The 20,674-nt window shown below is 33.0% G+C and overlaps 2 protein-coding genes across 2 annotated transcripts; both read right to left on the reverse strand.

Annotated features, from left to right (window-relative positions):
• Positions 1–3,798: 3,798 nt before the first annotated feature.
• Positions 3,799–8,407, reverse strand: LOC142627729 (small ribosomal subunit protein uS4y-like). The gene is made up of 3 exons (XM_075801593.1): positions 8,178–8,407; positions 7,414–7,795; positions 3,799–4,162 (listed from the first exon to the last, which is right to left on the reverse strand). The coding sequence occupies exons 1-3, from the start codon at positions 8,203–8,205 to the stop codon at positions 3,976–3,978; spliced, it is 597 nt and encodes a 198-aa protein (XP_075657708.1). The 5' UTR covers positions 8,206–8,407; the 3' UTR covers positions 3,799–3,975.
• A 1,277-nt stretch (positions 8,408–9,684) lies between these two features.
• On the reverse strand, positions 9,685–11,568 carry LOC142629156 (uncharacterized). The gene is made up of 4 exons (XM_075803137.1): positions 11,289–11,568; positions 10,899–11,084; positions 10,622–10,744; positions 9,685–10,310 (listed from the first exon to the last, which is right to left on the reverse strand). Exons 1-4 carry the CDS (start codon positions 11,566–11,568, stop codon positions 9,685–9,687), a joined length of 1,215 nt encoding a protein of 404 aa, XP_075659252.1.
• Between the last annotated feature and the right edge of the window lie 9,106 nt (positions 11,569–20,674).

The following is a 20,674-nucleotide window of genomic DNA, read 5'->3' on the forward strand; positions in this document are numbered from 1 at the left end:
TATGTGGTACTTGTGATTCACTTATACTATTAGCATGTGAATTTTAAGTAACACGAACGTCCCACTTTAAAATAAAAAAAAAAAAAATTATAAATGAATCCAACCACATGACATATTGATACCCAAATGAGCACACAAATCAAATTGGTTCATTTTACAACCGTAAGAATTCATATGTTACTTTTGAAATTTTAGGCACCAAATTAGAATATGAAGCAAAATTTAGAGGTTACTTTAAAGGGAAAGAGCAATTGATTTTTATAGACTAAATTGTATAGCTCTTGTAAATAACACGGTATTTACTCAAACTGAGTAATTTTAAGTAACACGAATGTCCCACTTTAAAAAAAAAAAAAAATTATAAATGAATCCAACCACATGACATATTGATACCCAAATGAGCACACAAATCAAATTGGATCATTTTACAACCGTAAGAATTCATATGTTACTTTTGAAATTTTAGGCACCAAATTATAATATGAAGCAAAATTTAGAGGTTACTTTTAAGGGAAAGAGCAATTGATTTTTATAGACTAAATTGTATAGCTCTTATAAATAACACGGTATTTACTCAAACTGAGTAATTTTCTTTCCTTTCATATAATAGTAAATTCTAATAAGGGATGGGAGCATTAGTATTCTTCCAAAGCAGTGAGTAATTTTCTCCTCTCGTTTTTTCAGGCGATTCTTTTTTTTTTTTTTGCTTTTCTAACATTCATATATTGTAATGATTGTATTATTATTACCTTTTGGATCCATCTTTCTCCAATAAAAATTCAAATTTGAGGACACCCAAATGCAGCCAAGTAAATGGGCCAAAGCTGTACTAGAATTATATGAGTGATATGTATTAAAAAGATGGGGTCATCTTCTCATTTATTAGGCCATTGGGCCAACCATTTTGTTTTTTTGTTTTTTGTTTTTGCTAAAGGGCCAACAATTTTGTTAGGGTAAAAAACTTTAAACAAAAGTGGTTGCAGAAAAGTCTATTTCCCGGTTCCAAAACCACACAAAAAACACCAAAGTACGTGTACGACTGTGTGTGTGTGTGTTTTTTTTATAAAGAGGGTAGGTGCTTCTTCTAACTTCAGACACAGCCTGGCTTGATAGGTGTGTTATCTGTTTTTCTGTTTTTGTACAGCATCATTTTCATTGGCTCTTAGCTCCAAAATTAGACAAAACAGTGAGACACCACCCCCTTTGAAAAAAGAAAGAAAGAATCCCCACGTTAAGAAGGCGTAACTAACCCACGATTGTTGTCTCATCTTGATGGAGATGGAGTCACAAACTTCTTTCCCTCTCTCTCTATCTCTCTATCTTCTTTCTTTATATTGAAAGAGTCTTTTAGCTCTTCTATTATCAATAGGTTGATTGTATTGTTTTGTGTATCTTCTTAAATGAGAAAAAAAGATATTGATAATAGTTACTTGGATTTGGAAAATAGTACTCAAATTCTTCCATTAATCAAGAAGATACAAAGTATGAAAGTATATAAGGCCTAGAGCTTAGTGGGATGCTTAGTGGAGAACAACTTAATATGGGTGTATACTCAATCTATCAACTTACAAATTGATCAACTCAAAGCATTGAGTTGTGAAAGTAAAATAACTTTGAATAAGTCGAGTTCGAGTTGATGAATTTTTCAACTTGCCCAACTTGATTCAGTTTAGCCTATATAATAAATTATATAGATATATGCATTTACAATTTATACCATTTACATATCCAACCCTCCCTATTATCTCATTCTTTTCTAATAAGTTACGACACCTCCCCCTCCTCATTCACCAATAATAAAAAAAGACTATTTTAGCCCTTCTATTATCAATACGTTGATTGCTTTGTTTTGCGTATCTTCTAAAATGAGAAAAAAGATATTGATAATAGTTACTTGAATTTGGAAAATAGTACTCAAAGCTCTTCCATTAATAAAAAAGATACAAAGTATGAAAGTATACAATGCCTAGAGCCCTAGTGGGATGCTCAGTGGAGAACAACTAAATATGGGTGTGCACTCAATCCATCAACTTACAAATTGATCAACCCAATGCTTTGAGTTGGGGGTTGAGTTGTGTTAAATAAAATAACCTTGAGTTAAGTTGATGAATTTTTCAACCCAACCAAATCGATTCAATTTAACCTATATAAATATTATATAGATATATGCATTTACAATTTATACCATTTATATACTCAACCAACCTTCCCTATTATTTCATACTTTTCTAATAAGTCATGACACCTCCCCCTTCTCATTCACCAATAATCAGAACAATGATCTAACTCACACCTCTCTCTCTCTCTCTCTCTCTTCCATTGATTTTCAACCTTATTTCATTTTTATTTATTTAATTTTAACTTGAAAATGATGTAATATCAGTACTTTTCAAGACATAAATGTAACAACCAGCAAAGCAAGAGCATTTTTCTTTTCCTAGATTTCCTTTGCTACCAAACAAAGACTATGATGAGTTAGGATCGTGCAGAGATTTTAATTATGATTTGCTTTTGTTTGTGTCACTTTGTTTTATCTTGGCTTTCTTTCAAGTGTTATTTCAACTATATCAACCTGAACAAATGACTCATTTGTTAGGTTGGTTCTTTTCCTTTTACTTTACCTTCCTCTATTTGATTGCAAAAAAAAGGAGGAAATTGTAGAAAAATTATTGTTAACATTAGGCCATTGGTTTGGTATTGTGTATTTCCAATATAAACTAACATCTCAACTTGTTGAGCCCAGCCCAACCATTGTGGTTGGATTGAGTATAAAACTAACATCTCAACTTATTAAGTATCAAGATTTTCATTTTACTTATTGTTATTATTGTCATTATCCTATCCCTACTGTCCATTGGAAATTGATTCACCCTTGAGGAAGAGAGTAACCATAATCAACTTGAATTTGGAAGAAATATTTGAGAGATATATACAAAACATTAGACACTTCAGCCCACCTAAATTGGCCTTTTATGGTTCGTTTCACCAAACCAATGAATATCCACTATAAATCTCAAAACTTACAAAGCTCAATGGAGAATATCTTTCTTTAAAAAAAAAAAAAAAATCAGAAAGTTCCATTATCTTTAACAATGCTAATTAACATTACTTTTGTCAAATTGATTATTATGCTTGTATAACTATGGCTGAAGCTTTTCATGACCAGTAATTTCGGTGATGAAATGGGCAAACTAGAGTACTTCACAATGTCTAAAAGCTGACCAGCTTTCAGCAAAAGCAATTTCTACCGGAGGGCCATTAATCTATCCAAGCTTCTTCACAAAGATAAAAGTGAACGTGAAACTCTTTATTACCCAATTGATTCACAAGAGCTCAATGTTTCTCGAGAGTCCCTCATTGCTCACCGCTTACGGGGATTCAAAGGGAATGTCCAGGCTCAGGTTAGCATGGCCAAGAATTTGTTATGTATCACGATCTTCCTAGTGGCTAAGCATTCCCTCAAGCTCTATCACAATCATGCCAAATTTCTTCTACCAGTATATGCTCATTTTGGCAGATGCATGCATATCCCAAAAAGTATTCTAGGTGAGGAGAGAAGCACGGGTTCCACATCCAGACTGATGCAGAATGCGAGATAAACCTTTGGGCGATCATATTCAAAGGGCAAAGAGGTTCATACAGGCGGGTCAAAATCTTTGCGGAGCCATGAATATAATTAACTACAAGGATTAATTATTAGTTCATAACCATCGATGTCCAGAGATTAGATGTCCTTTTGAAAAAATGTGCTGCATTGGTGATGGATTATATACTGAGGAAAAAGTGACATTTTAAGCATGAACCCAAGAAAATTCTCACGTACCTAGTATCAAATAATATGCAAAACCAACATATTCTCAAGAATAATGAAGAAAATAGCAAAACAAAACTCAACTGACATAGCCTTCTCAAAAAGGCCAGTCGTAGTTTGAAAAAGAAATGACGATCATTATCGTCTTATATCTAAAGTTCAGCTTACTCTTCCTCATCTTCGTCTCCTCCATCTCCACCAGCAGCCTTCTTCGCAGCTGCCTTTTGGTTCCTGCGCTTCACTCTCCCAGGGCGTCCACCACCGAAAGGACTATTCAATGAAAAATCAATGTGCTTCTGTGAGTCCACCCTAACCATAAATGAGGGAATATTGACCACCTGTCTCCCGACCCTGACAATGCCAAAATAAGTTAATATTATCTCACCAATCACAGTCTATCCTTGGCAACCTGAGAGCTGATCACAGAGAGACAAATTTTCAAAGGCAATTCAAGTCAATAAACTGCCATTTGATCACAAAAGGATGTGCCCATGAGGAAAGCAATGGAAAGATAAGGGGCCAAGACTCTAGTTAATGCAACATGCCTCAAAATGTAATAAAGGGGGGGAAAATGCCATCATGCTCCTCTGAAGTAGCCATTACTAATCAAGCCCTTCATTTAGGAAATCAATCTGAATAAAAAGCATTGTGTAGTCCCACGGGAATTGACCTGCCAAACCTGGGAAATTTATTCTTCAAACCTAGAGCAAACCTAAATGGCCGCATCGACAATATCCTATTCAAGCCTACTAAACAAGTAAGCTGCAGGGTGAGGTGCCTCTCGACACAAAAGATGAGCGCACAACCTCAGCCCGAGCAATAAGCAACAACCATCCCCCCAAAAGAACTAAACCTGGCCAATAGGGACAACTTTAAGAGTGCCAGAATGAAACAAGTAGAAAGCAGGAAAAGGAATAGTGCACAAATTGATCAGAATGCTTTAGTGATGGGCAGCCAATTGAAGTGTGAGACACCAGCAAGAATCAGGCTTATTTAGCACAACACATCAAAACTACCAAAACACTTCAGCTACCCAATAAGAACTAGTACCTCGTGCACTTCTATAACAAGAAGCACTGCAAGAGTAAAATCTCCTGGCTTTTGCTGCATTTATATTTACTCACAATTAACTGGTCATCCCAAGAACATAATCGAGACTTGAGATCCTCACAATGTCTAACTTGACAACCAACATAATATTAAGGTCCACTCGGATCTACAGAATTTCAAACAGACAATTCTAACATTTTTAAGAATAAAATTAAAAAATGGATACCAAGGGTCTCTTTTGTTAAGAAAAATCACTGAAAACTATGTTTTGAGAATTTTTCTCAAAATTTGTTTTTTTTTATAAGTAATAATATTTTATTGAATAGAAGACTACTTCATGTTCACGATGATGAACACAAAGTAACTAAAAAATTATGAAGAATCACACAGGAATCTAAGTGAGCCTTGGAACTCATAAATGAAATTACAATGAGAATAACCCCATGCACAAGACCATTCAAACATACAAATTAACAAGGTCTTTAATTGATCAAGGGGTCACTCAATGTCCTCAAATGTAAAATTTGTTTGATGTGTTCTCCCACCCCAAGAAAATGATGAATCTGTTTGCTGTGTTTCTATTCCTAGCTTTTTTTCTTTTCTTTTCCCCTAAATCATCACAGTCGACAACACCCAAGCCCACCACCACTGCATGACCACCCACCCAACTAAATCAGAACTAGCAACACCCATGTTACAAAATTACAAAAGGGACTCAACAAAACCCACAAAGAGAACTCAAAGAACCAGCACCCAAAAGAATTTACTCCCCGAGCCAAAAAATTAAAAGGAACCCAATTAATTTCAGGCACGCCCATCCTTGGGGAGAGATAGAGAGAGCTGGCAGTGTGGCTGCGGTTCAAATCTTGAGTCATGGCTCCACTTCGCTAGACTTGCTAGCAGCATGGCTTGTGGCTCCCACAACCCACGAGCATCAACAAAGACCCAAAGACACAATGGCAACCCACAACCATCAACAACAGAAGATGGACAACTTAGAGAGAGAGAGAGAGAGAGAGAGAGAGAGGACTGAAAACAAAAAAAGAAAATACATAAACGATGTTTTCAATTTGGGAGTTCAGATAGTAAAATTTAGATAAGATTTAAAATAAAAATAATTAATGCACCTCACGCATTTTGTTCTTTAAGTCATGAAGAACATTTTCAAAATGGGGTACCAAAAAGGCCCTATAAATCACTAAACTAAATATAAGAGTTCATGCACTATCTTCTAATGGCCAACTTCACTTGTGATTTTTATTTGATTCGGAAACTCTAATTCTCCAAACTTCCCTGAATTCATTTCATCCTCAGAAGTCAGATCAAGGGCTTAACGAGATGATTAGTCAAATACAAAAGGCCCCACTCTATAATTGACAGCCAACAAACATTAGCATTAAGGACCATGCTCAAAATTTTCTTTTGTCCTTGTGACAGAGTGCCTGATTGAACCCACTATGAAATTTATTTTCACCTTTAAATGCCAAACCCTTGGCAATATTTGGAACATGCCACTCAGCAAGATAAATGGGCCTACAACGGTTAATGTTCATAAATTCCAATAAGGTGGAAGTAGTGTTCAGATCAACCAAAAGTACCACAATCACAAAAGATTCCAAATCCTAATCCTGCAATAGCTTCCTTTACAAATGGTAAAGAAAAAGCCAATGTCATCTTGTCATCCTATTAAGTTAACTAGCTTTCGTTTCTTTTCTTTTCTTACCTCTTTTATTTAAGTTTTAAATTTAGCTCCATGCCAAATATCCAAATCACCTTTTCAAAATCAAACATTGCACTAATCAGAACCTTGAACATTCACCTGTTACGTTAAACTCTATCTTCGTTAGGTGAGAATCTGTCTCTAACCAGCATCAAGCAAAATTCAATTTCACAAATCCGTGTTGGCCATATTGTAGTATTTTATGGCATTGAATAAATAATTAGGAGACTCCTCAAACAATGATTCAAATAAGAGAGATGCTACATCCACAACATTTTTACAATAAATCACAAGTAGTTAGTTGTTATTGGCTCATATTTGAACCTAACACTAATATTACTTTTTTGCCCCAATAATAGCAACCAGTAACAACTTGCCACTTAGGATTTGTTGTAAAAATGTTGTGAAAATGTTGTGGACAGATCATTTCTCTTCAAATAAATTTGAAACTAATTGCAAAACCAAATAACGAAGAAGAAGAAGAAGAAGAAGAAGAAGAAAAACAACAACAATAATAAAGCCTTGGTAGCAAAACTATGGAGTCAACTAAAGAATTGTGCACACATATTTTCTCTACCATTCTATCTAACATATCCAAAATCATATATTGTCACCTCCTATATTAACATAAACTTTTCTACAACTTTTAATAGTTTTATTTTACCTCTAACGAGTAAATATCCATAAAATGAACTCAAAAAAAAAAAACATATCCACTTACTACTATGGAAAATACAAAGCATAATCTCACTTATTGAGCGAAGACGCATAAAGCATTGATCATAATAGTTATGTTTCACAGTAAGCTAAAGATAATAAAGTATTCATATACCTAATATGCTTCTGTCTGATAAGCACTCTGGCGTGGTGAATGGACTTGGCCATACCAGACTTGAACACCAGGGTCTGTAAACGTCGCTCCAGAAAGTTCTCAACAGTGAGTGCCAACACATAATCAAGCTTGTTCTGGCTCTCATCCAGTAACCCGTACCTGTTCATCCTCCTCAGAAGGGCTTCACCCTCAAAAATACGACGTGAGTTCTTCTCATCCAGGGTCAACAGCATTCTAGCATTGTTACGAATTCGACTCAGAGCATACTGTACTCTCCACAGCTCTCTCTTACACCTCAGCCCATACTCTCCCACCAGCTTCAACTCCGCATCCAGACGCTCCTTCTCATAGGGACGTCTCGGCTTCTTAAAGGTTTTCCCATCTATTTACATAAATTACTCAAAAATCAAATGCAAACGCAAAGTGGGTTTCTCAAGTTTCATCAAATCAACAGTGCATACGCAGAAGAAAAAAGCATCAAAATGCAAAACTCAAAGTGGGTTTTTCAGGTTTCATCAAAACAATCATGAAGATGCAAAAGACAAAGCATCAAAAATGTAAATCCCGAAACGGGTTTTCCAGGTTTCATCAAAACAATCATGAATATGCAAAACGCAAAGTGGGTTTTCTCAAGTTTCATCAATACAATCATATAAATGCCAAAAAAAAAAAAAAAAACACGCAGAAAAACATTACTAATTGATTGAAGAAACACAAGCATTGATCATATTAGCAATAGAAAATGGAGAGAGAAAGAGGCTTACAGTTTCGGTAAAAGGCAACGTGGACCATGGTGTGAGTTAAGCCGTACTGTTCTCTGGTTAAACGATCTGAATTCAAATGAAGAGAGGTGGAGGACGATGGCGCCGCGCAATATCTTACGGTGTAAGAGCCTTTTCTTGCTTATATTAAACCCTTAACCCCTAACCCTAGCAACAATTCAAAGAGTGGTATGGGCTTACACCTACTTTTCATAGAGTTTAATTTTCGGCCCAGCAATAAAATAACCCATAATGTATCATTGTATTGACTCATCGACCCAAGTCAATCCGAGCTTGGTTGAAAAATCCTCTCAAAAAAAAAAAAAAAAAAAAAACTTGGTTGAAAAATTTTCAATCTATCTAACTCGATCCAATTTAGCCCTACTACTAATCATTTTTAAAAATATAATATATTATGTTTTAAATTTGTTATTTTTATTAATTTTGAATTATTAAATAATAAATTTAAATAATTGACTGAAAACCCAACTTTTTACAAATAATTCTGACCGTTAAATATCTTTTTTTTCTTTTAAGGAAGACCGTTACATTTTTTTTTTTTAATGGGAACCATTATATATCTTTGATTGTTTATATAATTTTTTTTAAAAAGATAATTTGTATAGTACCTCTTTATAGCAAATTTGAACCAATAATTATTCTAATGTAAAATTGAGTTTATGAACTATTCTCGAGTTTAATTTAAAATACTCTTGTTATTGTATATTAAAATTAAGATGAATTTTTTTTTATTTGCAAAATTTCAAGAAGTTTTGAAAAAAATATATTTTGATTAAAATTCTATTCCAAAATTTTTATTAAAAAAATTATTATTTTATAATCTACCACAATATTTTGTTGTATATATTGTACTTCCACTCTGTTTTTTTTTTTCCATACCATTCATAGGAGAAAACATATACACAGTACAAGTTACATCATACCAGCAGCAATTGGAGAAAACCAACAAAAATGAATTGGCACACGGGTTGCCAATTTAGCTACAGACCAAGGCTCTTTAACAACTACATGGGGTACACAAAGCACATTACAATGAAAACCAGAGTTAGACAAAAAACTAAGATCAGCTAGTCTAGTACTATCAAGCCAATCCGATGTTGTTTTCATCTTGAAAGTCTGCATAAGTTTCTTGCTGTCAGTGAGATACAAAACATGGTGAAAACCTTGGTCCTTTGTTGCCAGACCAGCTTCAACCACAGCCTCCAACAGTACCCCAATTGATGTTCAAGCATTGCTACTATTCACTCCAAAAAATACCCTTTCTCCTTGAATTGTTAGAGCTTTATAAACAGTGCCATTTCTATATGGTCTCCTACTTCTAGCTCTTGCAAGCTTGATTATTCGTTGCTAGTCCCCTGCTGCAGCTTGCCCCTCTGCTCTGGTGCATCTGCCTTCTTTGTTTGCTGAGGTGCTACACCTTGAGAGAGAGAGTCCCTGTACCTACAAGAGAAGGTTTGAGCTGTTAAAATAACTTCCACTGGATTCGGGTTCAGTCCTTGATGAACCACCCTATTCCTGTAAGTCTAGATTGTCCAAAGAATGACAAAAACATCCTGCAAAAATTCATAGAATCTGAACCGTTCTGAATATTTCTTGAAAGTAAATGCTTCAACCATTGTTGCATAGATAAAATGATGAATTCAGACGTGTGTAAAGCCAAAGTAGACCCGTGCCAACAAGCTCTTGCAAAAGGGTAATGAAGAAAAAGGTGAGTATGACTCTCTTCCTCCTCATTGCACAGTGGACACAATTTTGAAGATGATATACCTCTGGCATGAAGATTAAGGAAAGTAGGAAGACAGTTGTGGAGTAGTTTCCAAATGAAAGTACTAATTTTTAGAGGCACTTTGATTTTCCAAAAGGTTCTCCACCATCCCATATTAGCTTGAAAATATCTAGGATGACTTGAATCATCTCTAGTTAAAAGCTCATAAGCTTTCTTCACTTGGTACTCCCCATTCTTAGAGAACCTCCAAAGAAGCTTATCGAGTACAAAATTTGTCTTAGAAATTGGAATTTGAAGAATTTGCAAGGCTTGAGAAAACGGATACAACCTTCTAACCAAATCTACTTTCCAACTTCTAGTATTGTGGTCAATCAAATCCCCCACAGTACCTGTAGGTAGATGATGCTGTGATAAATTTAAAGTTGAATGAGGAAACCAGTACATATGATTGAGAGGAATATTGTACCAATCCCCAACTCTCCACTTTCATACCCTTAAAACATGATTTTCCTATTTAATGATATTCTCCAAACCCATGAGTGATGAGGCTTAGACCTATAGTCATGAATAGAACAGGTAGGAAAGTACTTGGCCTTAAAGGTTTTAGCTAGCAGGGATTGGGGATTATGACAAATTCTCCAATATTGTTTATTTAGCATAGCTTGATTCATGTAGTTGAATTTCTTAATTCCCAACCCACCTCTCCCCTTAGGCCGACTGATCCTATCCCAATTAAGTAAATGAAGCATATTCTCATCATGTTCATGACCCCGCCAAAATGCACGACTAATAGAATCCATTTTGTTACAAACATGGTCTAGAACTTTAAAGCATGAAAAAGGAATATAAAGGAAGAGATTGCAAAACAGAGGCTATTAATGTTGTTCTACCAGCTTAAGAAAGGAGTTTCATTTTTCATCCTTGAATTTTTGCTTTAAGTTTATCAACAAGAAATTAAAAATTAGCAATTCTATTACCTCTCAACTTGAATCGAACACCCAGGTACTTGTTAGGATGTTGAACCAGATTGACCTGAAGAGTTTTGACAAGGCATATTTTTTCCTCCTTAGGCATGTTTGGTGAGCAAAACACATCAAATTTGGCTAGATTGATGGATTGACCTGAAATGGAGTTGAAGATTTTGAACAAAATTGTTATCCTTTCTAAAAAACAACAAAGAATCATTAGCAAACAGTAAATAGGAGAATGAGAGACCATTCCTACCAACTTTGATTCCTTTGATTTTCTAAAGATCCTCAGATTGAGTTAAAGAAATGGATCGAATATTTGCACATAAAAGGAAAAGATAAGGAGATAAAGGGTCTCCTTGTCTTAAACCTTGGATGACTTAAAGGACCTTGTCATACTTCCATTTATCAATAAAGTATACTCTACTGAAGATACACCCTCCATAATCCAATTAATCCATTTGGAATCAAAGTTCATAACAGTGAGGACTGCCTTCAAAAAATTCCAATTGACTCTATCATAGGCCTTGGACATGTCAATTTTCAAAACTCCAAACCTATCTCTCCTCCCCTTCTTTTTCCTAACCACATCAATGATTTCACGGGCCAATAGTATATTATTAGAAATATTCCTACCCATAATGAGAGCATTTTGATAAGGAGTGATAATGCTATCCATAATAGGCTTTAGTCTATTTACAAGGACCTTTGAAATAATTTTATAAAACACATTGCATAAACTGATTGGCCTAAAATGATAAACCTCTTTTGGGTTTGGAATTTTTGGTATGAGAGTAATGAAGGTTTGATTAAGGACCTTAAGGAGGGAGCCAGAGTGGAAAAAAGCTTGGACAACATTGCACACATCAGTCTTGGCAATCCCTTAAAAATTTTGGAAAAAGAAAACAAGGATGCCATCAGGTCTAGGAGCTTTGTAAGGACCCATCTGGAAAACTGCCTCTTCTATCTCATGGTTGGATATGCCTATATTTAGGGATAGGAAGCCCATGGAACTCCTGAATGATATTTTCCACAGTTAAATTGTTGTTACCCCTAAAGCTTCTTTTGAAAGATTCAAGAAATATATTTTAATAAAATTAAATTGCAATTTTGATTAAATGAGAATTATCAAAAGTTTCAATAAGGATATTCATTATTTATTTAAATAGTTTTATAATCTACTATAATAATTGGTTTCAAATAGCAGTTTAGTCTTATATGGGGTGCATTCATCAAGAAAGTTTTATTTGGTGTGCATTGATTAAGTTAAAGTAATTTTACAAAATATTAAAACAATGATTGGACACGTGGCACAAAATTGAATCTCAATTGAAATCCAATTTAGAATCTGGTTGAATTTTCTCTAAGTTTTGGTATTATATATATAATTTACAAAATATCAAAAAATGATTATTATCATGTGCATATTTGGCATGATTTGATTCTCACACTTTTTTAAGGAAGATGGAACATAAAAAACATTGGTATCACTTACAATTCTAAAACAACACAACTTGATATTTAAAGAAGTTTGATAAGGGAAAATATTAGAAAATTTATAGGTTTAAAAGTTTTGTGAGATATTTGAGGAATACGAGTTATTAGATCTCAGGTATACAATAAGAGAAATTATTAGGAAGTCCCGGATTCCCAACCAATGAGAGGGTGTCGCGATATTAAAAATAAATGACTTTGAATACATATGGCGAGAGGTGGAGGACGATGGTGCCGCGCAATGTCTTATAGTGTAAGAGCCTTTTCTAGCTTATTAAATAAATATTACAACCATCCAAATTAGGATGGTCATCCATGGCTCGCAAAGGTTATGAACGACCAAGGATGATTGTCCATAGCTCACAAGGGTATAGACAACCATACGACACTTAGTAAATTTCAGAAGAATTCTCTAAGAGCTTTACACAATCAAACCACGATCAATCATTCTAGGATTTGGGGAGAATTCCTCGAAATTCGCTCAATTTTCTTCATTAACTCCACACATCTCCCACGATGATAATGGATCTAAACAAGTAGACACACTTTTAACTCTCTATAAAAGGATCAAGTCTCATTCAATGAAGGTAGGTTCTACTATTCACAATTTCCCATCCTTGTGTTCTAGAGCGAAAACTGACTTAACCGTCAAAAGGTCTTTGGCCGAGTTACATCGGTCACCCTTAACAGTCCATTCTTTCTTTTCAGGGCATTAAGCCATTACCGCAGCCCGGAGCATTTCAACCTACTAATTTTGCAGCATCATCAAATACTATTTTGATTAAAATTCTATTCCAATATTTTTTACAAAAAATTATTATTTTCATAATCTACCACAATATTTTGTTGAATATATTGTAGTAGCGTACTTGCACTATGTAGCTAAATGCTAGTATTACAAGTTGTCCAACATAATTTTGCCCTATGACTACCTTAAGTATATTAAATTTAGTAAAATATTTTATTTTAAATGGAACTTTATTACCAAAAATTTAATAAAATGAAAATGCAATTTTGATTAAATGACAACTATCAAAAGTTTCAATAGGGATTTTCATTATTTATTTAAAAATAGTCTTATATTCTACTATATTATTTGGTTTCAAATAGCAGTTTAGTCTTATATGGTGTGCATTCATCAAGAAAGTTTTATTTGGTGTGCATTGATCAAGTTAAAGTAATTTTTGTTCTTTTATTTTTACTGTTTTTTTTTAGAAACAACACTATTTATTTTATTAATAAGTTTTAGTTAAATTATTGATTTAGTTTCTTCATATGGCATAATATTAGACTACTATAAATTTAAGTTAAAAGGTACTTTGCAAGAATCTTTTGCTTGAAAACATAAGTAAAACTAGCATGTAAATAATTTTATATACACTAAGATTTGTACATCATATGTTTAGCTACAATATTTTAATAATTTATATTTAACTTAGACCATGATGATTTCATGTAATTTTTTGTTAGCACTCATTTTAAATATTCTATCATATAGTTTTAAGGAGTTGTTTTGATCTTAATTAACATGTATATACTTACAATCTGGTCAATAACAAATATTTATTAGTTTATTGGGCACTAAAACAAAATGTATCAGTTGCCCACATCATACTTCTAGCATGTTACATAATCCATAAAATGCTACATGTTATCCCAATATCAACCTTTAGGTAGTTTGGATCATAGGTATTTATCCAAAATATTTTTTTGATAAATTGGGTTTTTTAAATGGTTCATTTGATATTAGACTCTTCATTTTTTTTTTCAATGAACAATTAACTTGGCACAAAAATGAAAAATCTTAAATTGGACACGTGACACAAAATTGGATATTAATTGAAATCTAATTTAGAATTTGATTGAATTTTTTCTTAGTTTTGGCTTTATATATATACTAGTGTTATACCCGTGCGATGCACGGCTTAATAGAAAATTATATGTAAATCAAACAATTTATTTCAATAATATAATTAAATTACTTGTCTAAAAAAATTAGATTAAAAACTTTGAACTTATAAAGGAGATTTGAACAAAAATAAAACTGTAATAAGCACATATAAACATAACACAATATATAATAGATTTCATGGATTTAAAATTTTCTTTATGACTCATAAGCAAAGCCTTAAATATATATATACACACACAAAACACAAAAACAAAGAAGAGAAATACATACTTGTAATAGTGTGGATGGTAGGTTTGATAAAGCGTGGATGGTAGGTTTGACAAAGCGTTCCAATATGGATTTCACAAATTATGAGAGAAGGAGAATCATTGGTAATGGGGTAGAGAATTGATTAGAATAATAAGAAGTGTTTCTACGTTGTATTAAAAAAAGAAGAAAAAAAAAGAAGAAGTCGTAAAAAAAGAAGAATACACTGAACAAAAACTCTCTCTCTCTCTCTCTCTCTCTCTCTCTCTCTCTCTCTCTCTCTATATATATATATATATATATATATATATATGTAAGTGCACAATTGTACCCGGACCCAAAAACAAGTGATGGGCTCAGGCCCAATAAGCCTTATACAATGAAATTTGTAGAGTATAAGTTTGAAACCTAGGATTGGGATGTTGGAAGTTGGTTAACATGCTAAAGTGCCACAATCTATGCAAATGATAAGTAAATATGACAAAGAAACCTCCTCGGACGTAAGCCGAGGACGAGTTGTATAATACTTCTCTTTCTATGCCAAAGATTACAATTCTTAGTTCTTTTTTTTAGCTCAAAAGCAAGTCCCCCCTTCTTTCCTCTCTCGTCTTCTTATATACTTCTTCTTCTTCCCTTTTTTCATCCACGTGTCATACAAACCTTCCCCTTAGATACTTGTCCTATCCACCACCTTCTTGAAGTCTTCAAATAATAGCAGGAATGCTGAATTCTACTGTTTAGAGGTCATTTTTCCATTAATGCGGTCAGGGAGGTAGATGCAGGGCCTTTAATGTGGTGGTAGCAGATTTTTCCTCAGATATTTCTCACACGTTCTTGCTTCTAAAGGGTGCTTGGATCACACTTTTACTCACTAGTTCTTCCAGAATTCTGCCTCCAATCCGTCTAGCAAGTCCCAGGGCCATTGTTGGGCCTATCTGAGGATATACTCCTCCTCGGACAACTCCTCAGACCACTATAATGCGGACTGACCTGTGGGCCTATGGACCCTGACCAAACAGACTTGTATTAACCAATCAGGCCCAAAGCCCAAACGTTTGTTCGAACATTTTTACCCCCCACAATATATATTAAAAATCCTAACTCAATTAGGATTCAAAAGTCTTCATCTAATAGATAATCTCAAAAAAAAAAAAATAATAATAATAATTTTTCAATTCATGTAAATGGCACCTATAATTCTAACTTGATAATTTCAGAGGGTCCTAGCCATGAATGTTTCTCTTTAGTTGGTTTGTCTCTATAGGAAAAAGACTTGAGTTATCAGAAATACAAAAAATCAAATAATGAATTTATTTATTTTAATATAAATAAACAAATGACATTATGGGGTTACCAAGTAGACTTGGATGTGTGTATATTCCAATGCGAATGTAACTCTTTCTATTCACGTAAAAAGGAAAAGAAAAGAAAAGTAACCGCATGTGAAGAGGAAAAAATCACAATGAAGATTGGTTTATCTCATTAATCAAATAGATATAAGTTATAACTCTCCAACTCACGCACATGTCTAACTCTTCCTAACTATGTACGTTTTTTTTTTTTTTTGATTTTTTAATCCAAAGAAAAAAAAAAAGTAATCATGTATGACTGCGAAGAGGGAAAAAATAGTAAATTAATAATAAAATGATTAAAATTTGGATTGTAATCAAATTAAGATTTTTATCAACTTAGAAATAATAGAAGAAGAAGATAAGTTTAAAAAAAATTATATCTATTTTCTTAAAAAAAAAAAAATTCTGCAATTTGGTGAAGCCACTTAGCCCAATCACGGTTTAATCAAGAATCATGTATAAACTAAATAAAATAGGAAAACATTTTTGAATTTAAGTAAAATTAAATAAAAAAAATAGATAGAACAATTTATCATCAAATTTATTAATAATTGATTCTCAAACCATAACCATATGAATCAGATAAAACTTAATAAATTTAGGTTAAACAAAAGACAAAGAATTCACAAAACCTATTCAATTTGATGAAAGAAATTAGAGTAAACAAATATAAAAAAAATTAGTGTAAGCAAATACATACCTAAAAAAGTCTAATGTCAGTCTAATTTGTGGAAGTATGAATTATAGGAAAAGAAGATAAGAACAAAATATTATATCTATTTTTTTTTTTGAAAATCTAAAAAATATGAACTAATAATGCTAAAATTTTTAAGTTGATTTTAGTGTATATAAAATGTTAAGTTGATTTTAACGTATATATATGACATGATTTATGTTTTTTTTTTTTTTGAAGCCGATTTATGTTTTTTTTTTAAGATTACAATATAATTTATGTTTTTTTTGGTTGAAAATCTACAAAATATCAATAACGTTGCTGTTTTTGGACATGTAGTAATATAATTTATGGCAAAAAAAGAAAAGAAAAAGGATTAGATGAAGAATCATATGTAACTTAAACAAAAGATAACAATTCTAATTTTGTGTCTATCCATGAGGTGTCTTATAAAAATAAAAAATAAAATTAAAGGTTGATATCAATTTTTGTATACACGTACTATGATTGTTTTTTTTTCTTTTTTTAATTAATGTTGATATGAACAATTAGTGTGAAACCAAAATTCTAATCCCCTAGAATGCTAGAACTCATAAATCATAAATGAAGTAGATATCCTATTGCTAATTAAATAAATCACTTAGAAATTATAGATAAATTAATAATAAAAGAATTAGATGAAGAATTTGGATTGTATTTGTAAGTGCACAACTGTACCCGGACAAAAAAAAACAAGTGTTGGGCTCAGGCCCAATGAGCCTTATGCAATAAAATTTGTAGAGTATGAGTTTGAAATCTAGGTTCGAGATGTTGGAAGTTTGTTTAACAGGCTAGAGTACCACTATTTGTGCAAATGACAAGCGAATATGATAAAATGACCTCCTCGGACGTAAGCCGAGAATGATTTGTGTATATCTATTTTTTCTTTCTTATGCCAAAGTTTACAATTCTTAGTTCCTGTTTTTTTCTAAGCAGAAAGTCTTTTTTCCTCTTTTTTCTCTTTCCTCACTCGTTTCCTTATATACTTCTTCTCTACTGGTTCATTCACGTGTCATACAAATCTTTCCCTTCGATACCTGTCCCATCCACCGCCTTCTTGAAACCTTCAAACAATAGCAGGGAGGCTAAATTCTACTATTCATAGGTCACTTCCCCATTAATGTGGTCAGGGTAGTAGATGCAGGGTCTTTAATGTGGAGGTAGCAGCCTTTTTTCTTAGATATTTCTCTCACATCCTTACTTCTAGAGGATGCTTGGATCACCCTCTTACCCATTAGTTTTTCCAGAATTCTGCCTTTAACCCATTTAGCAAGTCCCAGGGTAATCGCCGGGCCTGTCCGAGGATACATTCCTCCTTGGACAACTCCTCGGACTTTTATAGTGTAGACTGACTTGTAGGCCTGGAGGCCCTGATAAAAAACGAACTGGTACCAGCCAATCAGGCCCAAAACTCAAATATTTATTTAGGAGTTTTTACCCCCCACAGTATTCAAATTGAAAATTTTGTCAACTTAGAAATTATAGGAGAAGAAGAAAAGAACAATATATATATAAAATAAAAGTTGGGCTTAGAAGTCATGGTTGCACCACGTGACTTCACCAAATTACAGAAATTTTGTTAGATTTATATATATATATATATATATATATATATATATATATATATAAATCTAACAAAATTTCTGTAATTTGGTAAAGTCACGTGGTGCAACCATGACTTCTAAGCCCAACTTTTATTTTATATATATATTGTAAGAACTCAAAATGTAAAGGCTCAAGCCCACTTAGAATATTGATGCCCAGATCTTCAAACCAAGCCCAAACAATGAATTTTTAATAGAGTGGGATTCTAAGTGGGTTTGGGTCTTTACATTTTGAGTTCTTATATACACACACACACACACACACACACACACACACATATATATATATATATATATATATATAATTTACAAAATATCAAAACAATGATTATTATCAAAGAGCACATTTGGCATGATTTGATTCTCACAGTTTTTTAAGCAAGATGGAACATAAAAGACATTGGTATCACCTATAATTCTAAAACATTAATATTAGAAAATTCATGGCGAAAATGGGCAAATGCCCATTTCGCACAAAAAAAAAAAAAAGGCAAATGCCTCATTTCCCAAACTAATTAGGGAAATACTCATCTTTTGAAACTCGATTTTCTCAAAATCAAGTTTAAAAAAAAAAAAAAATTATGGAGCTCTATAGTGACGTTTTAAGGACCTATAATGATGTTTTGTAACTCGACCTCCATGAAACCAAGTTACATGTAAGTTTTTTTTTTTTTTTTAAATTTATTTATGAGTCACAAAACGCCGCCATAGGTCCTTAAAAACGTCACTATAGGCTCCTTAAAACGTCGCTATAGGGCTTAACTCGATTTTGAGAAAATCGAGTTTCAAAAGAGGGGTATTTCTCTAATTAGTTTGGGAAAGGGGGCAACATGCTAATTTTTTTTCGCGAAAAGGGCAAAAGCCCATTTTGGCTGAAAATTCATAGGTTTAAAAGTTTTGTGAGATATTGGAGGAAATTAATATAAGTCATCATATCTTATGTATACAAAGATGGAAATTATTGGGTAGTCCCGGACTACAAGTTCAGCAAGCTGACCTTGTAGTTCCAACCAATGAGAGGGTGTTACAACATTAAAAATAAATAACATCACCTTATTGCCAACTCAGCCAAATAACTATAGATGTTTCTAACGTCCGTTAAGTGTTAACTCATGAAAGGAAATTCAAAAATTTGGGAATAGTAGGCTATAAGGTAAGGGTGAGATGTAAATGGCGTTTAATGTGCAACAATTTTCAAAAACCTCTTTGGTCAACAAGAACCGGAAACGACAGCCCATGTGCTCTAGTCTTGCCCATATGCGCGGAATGTGTGGGCTTTGATTAGAGGCCGAGTTCAGAAATGCAGCAATGAGGTGGATGATTTTTTCCAGCTATTCAAAAAAATGCAGACAATGTTGGAAGAAGTAGATCTGGACAGGTGGACAGTCACGACTTGGAGCATTTGGAATGCAAGGAATAAGTCTTATTTTGACCATGTTCAGCTTTAGCCGAGGATCATCATGGAGAGGGCAACTAGCGTGTTAGTAGAATACCAAACATGTATGGCAGCACAGCAAATAGTGAGCTGATATAGAGTTACGCTGTTGTGTTGTTTTCCATCGAGGTCATGACCGGGAATGTAGTCAGTACTGCCACGCCAAGCTATGTGGCCTTGTATTATTTTGAGATTTGATGCAATAAAATTTCTACCACTCGTTAAAAAAAAAAAAAAAACCTCTCTTTTCACTAGTAAATATTTATTTTAAATGAAACATTTTTACCAAAAAAATTAATAAAAATTAAAATGAAATTTCAATTAAAATTGTTCTATTTGGTTTCAAATAACAGTTTAGTCGTGTATTCATCGAAAACGTTGTGTATGGAATGCTGATAAAGTAAATTAAAGTAAATTTTATTCTTTTATTTTCACTATTTATTTTATTAATAAATTGAAATCATATTATTAAAATAATTTCTTCATATGGCGTGATATTATATTATGTTTAGAGCAAAGAAACTGTGCAAACATCTTTTGCTTGAAATATCAAAACACGGATTATTAGCAATGGAAATATTTGGCATAATCTGATTCTTAGAATCTTTTTTTACGAAGATGGAACATAAAAGACATTGGTATCACTTATCATTCTAAAACAACAGAGCTTGTTATTTAAAGAAGTTTGTTAAGGAATTAATATTAGAAAATTCATAGGTTTAAAAGGAAAAAAATAAATAAAAATGCTTAATTTGTATTTTTTTTTTCTCCCTCACTTAATTTCTTGGCAATCAAACACACAACACACCCAGAACAGGTCAAACCATCGCTTCTAAGATCTTCAATCACAAAATCAATATCTACCCCAAACCTTAACAATATATGTACACAGTTTGCAAATTAAGCTTCTTTTTTCCTTCAATTTGTGTGTGTGTGTGTTTTTTTTTTAAATGTCAAATAAAATTTATTATGATTATTATTAGTTTATTTGCTATATACATCATTTTTAATTGTACCAATTGTGCAATCC

Source organism: Castanea sativa, chromosome 3, assembly GCF_040712315.1.
Source record: "Castanea sativa cultivar Marrone di Chiusa Pesio chromosome 3, ASM4071231v1".
NCBI classification, from domain to species: domain Eukaryota; kingdom Viridiplantae; phylum Streptophyta; class Magnoliopsida; order Fagales; family Fagaceae; genus Castanea; species Castanea sativa.

Coding starts and splice junctions, on each gene's coding strand:
- LOC142627729 (XM_075801593.1), bottom strand. CDS start 8,205: ATGGTCCACGTTGCCTTTTACCGAAACT. Junction 7,796..8,177: donor CGTTGCCTTTTACCGAAACT/GTAAGCCTCTTT, acceptor TTATGTAAATAG/ATGGGAAAACCTTTAAGAAG. Junction 4,163..7,413: donor ATCAGACAGAAGCATATTAG/GTATATGAATAC, acceptor TGGCATTGTCAG/GGTCGGGAGACAGGTGGTCA.
- LOC142629156 (XM_075803137.1), bottom strand. CDS start 11,568: ATGGATAGCATTATCACTCCTTATCAAAATGCTCTCATTATGGGTAGG. Junction 11,085..11,288: donor TACTTTATTGATAAATGGAA/GTATGACAAGGT, acceptor GTTGTTTTTTAG/AAAGGATAACAATTTTGTTC. Junction 10,311..10,621: donor CAGTCGGCCTAAGGGGAGAG/GTGGGTTGGGAA, acceptor ATCTACCTACAG/GTACTGTGGGGGATTTGATT.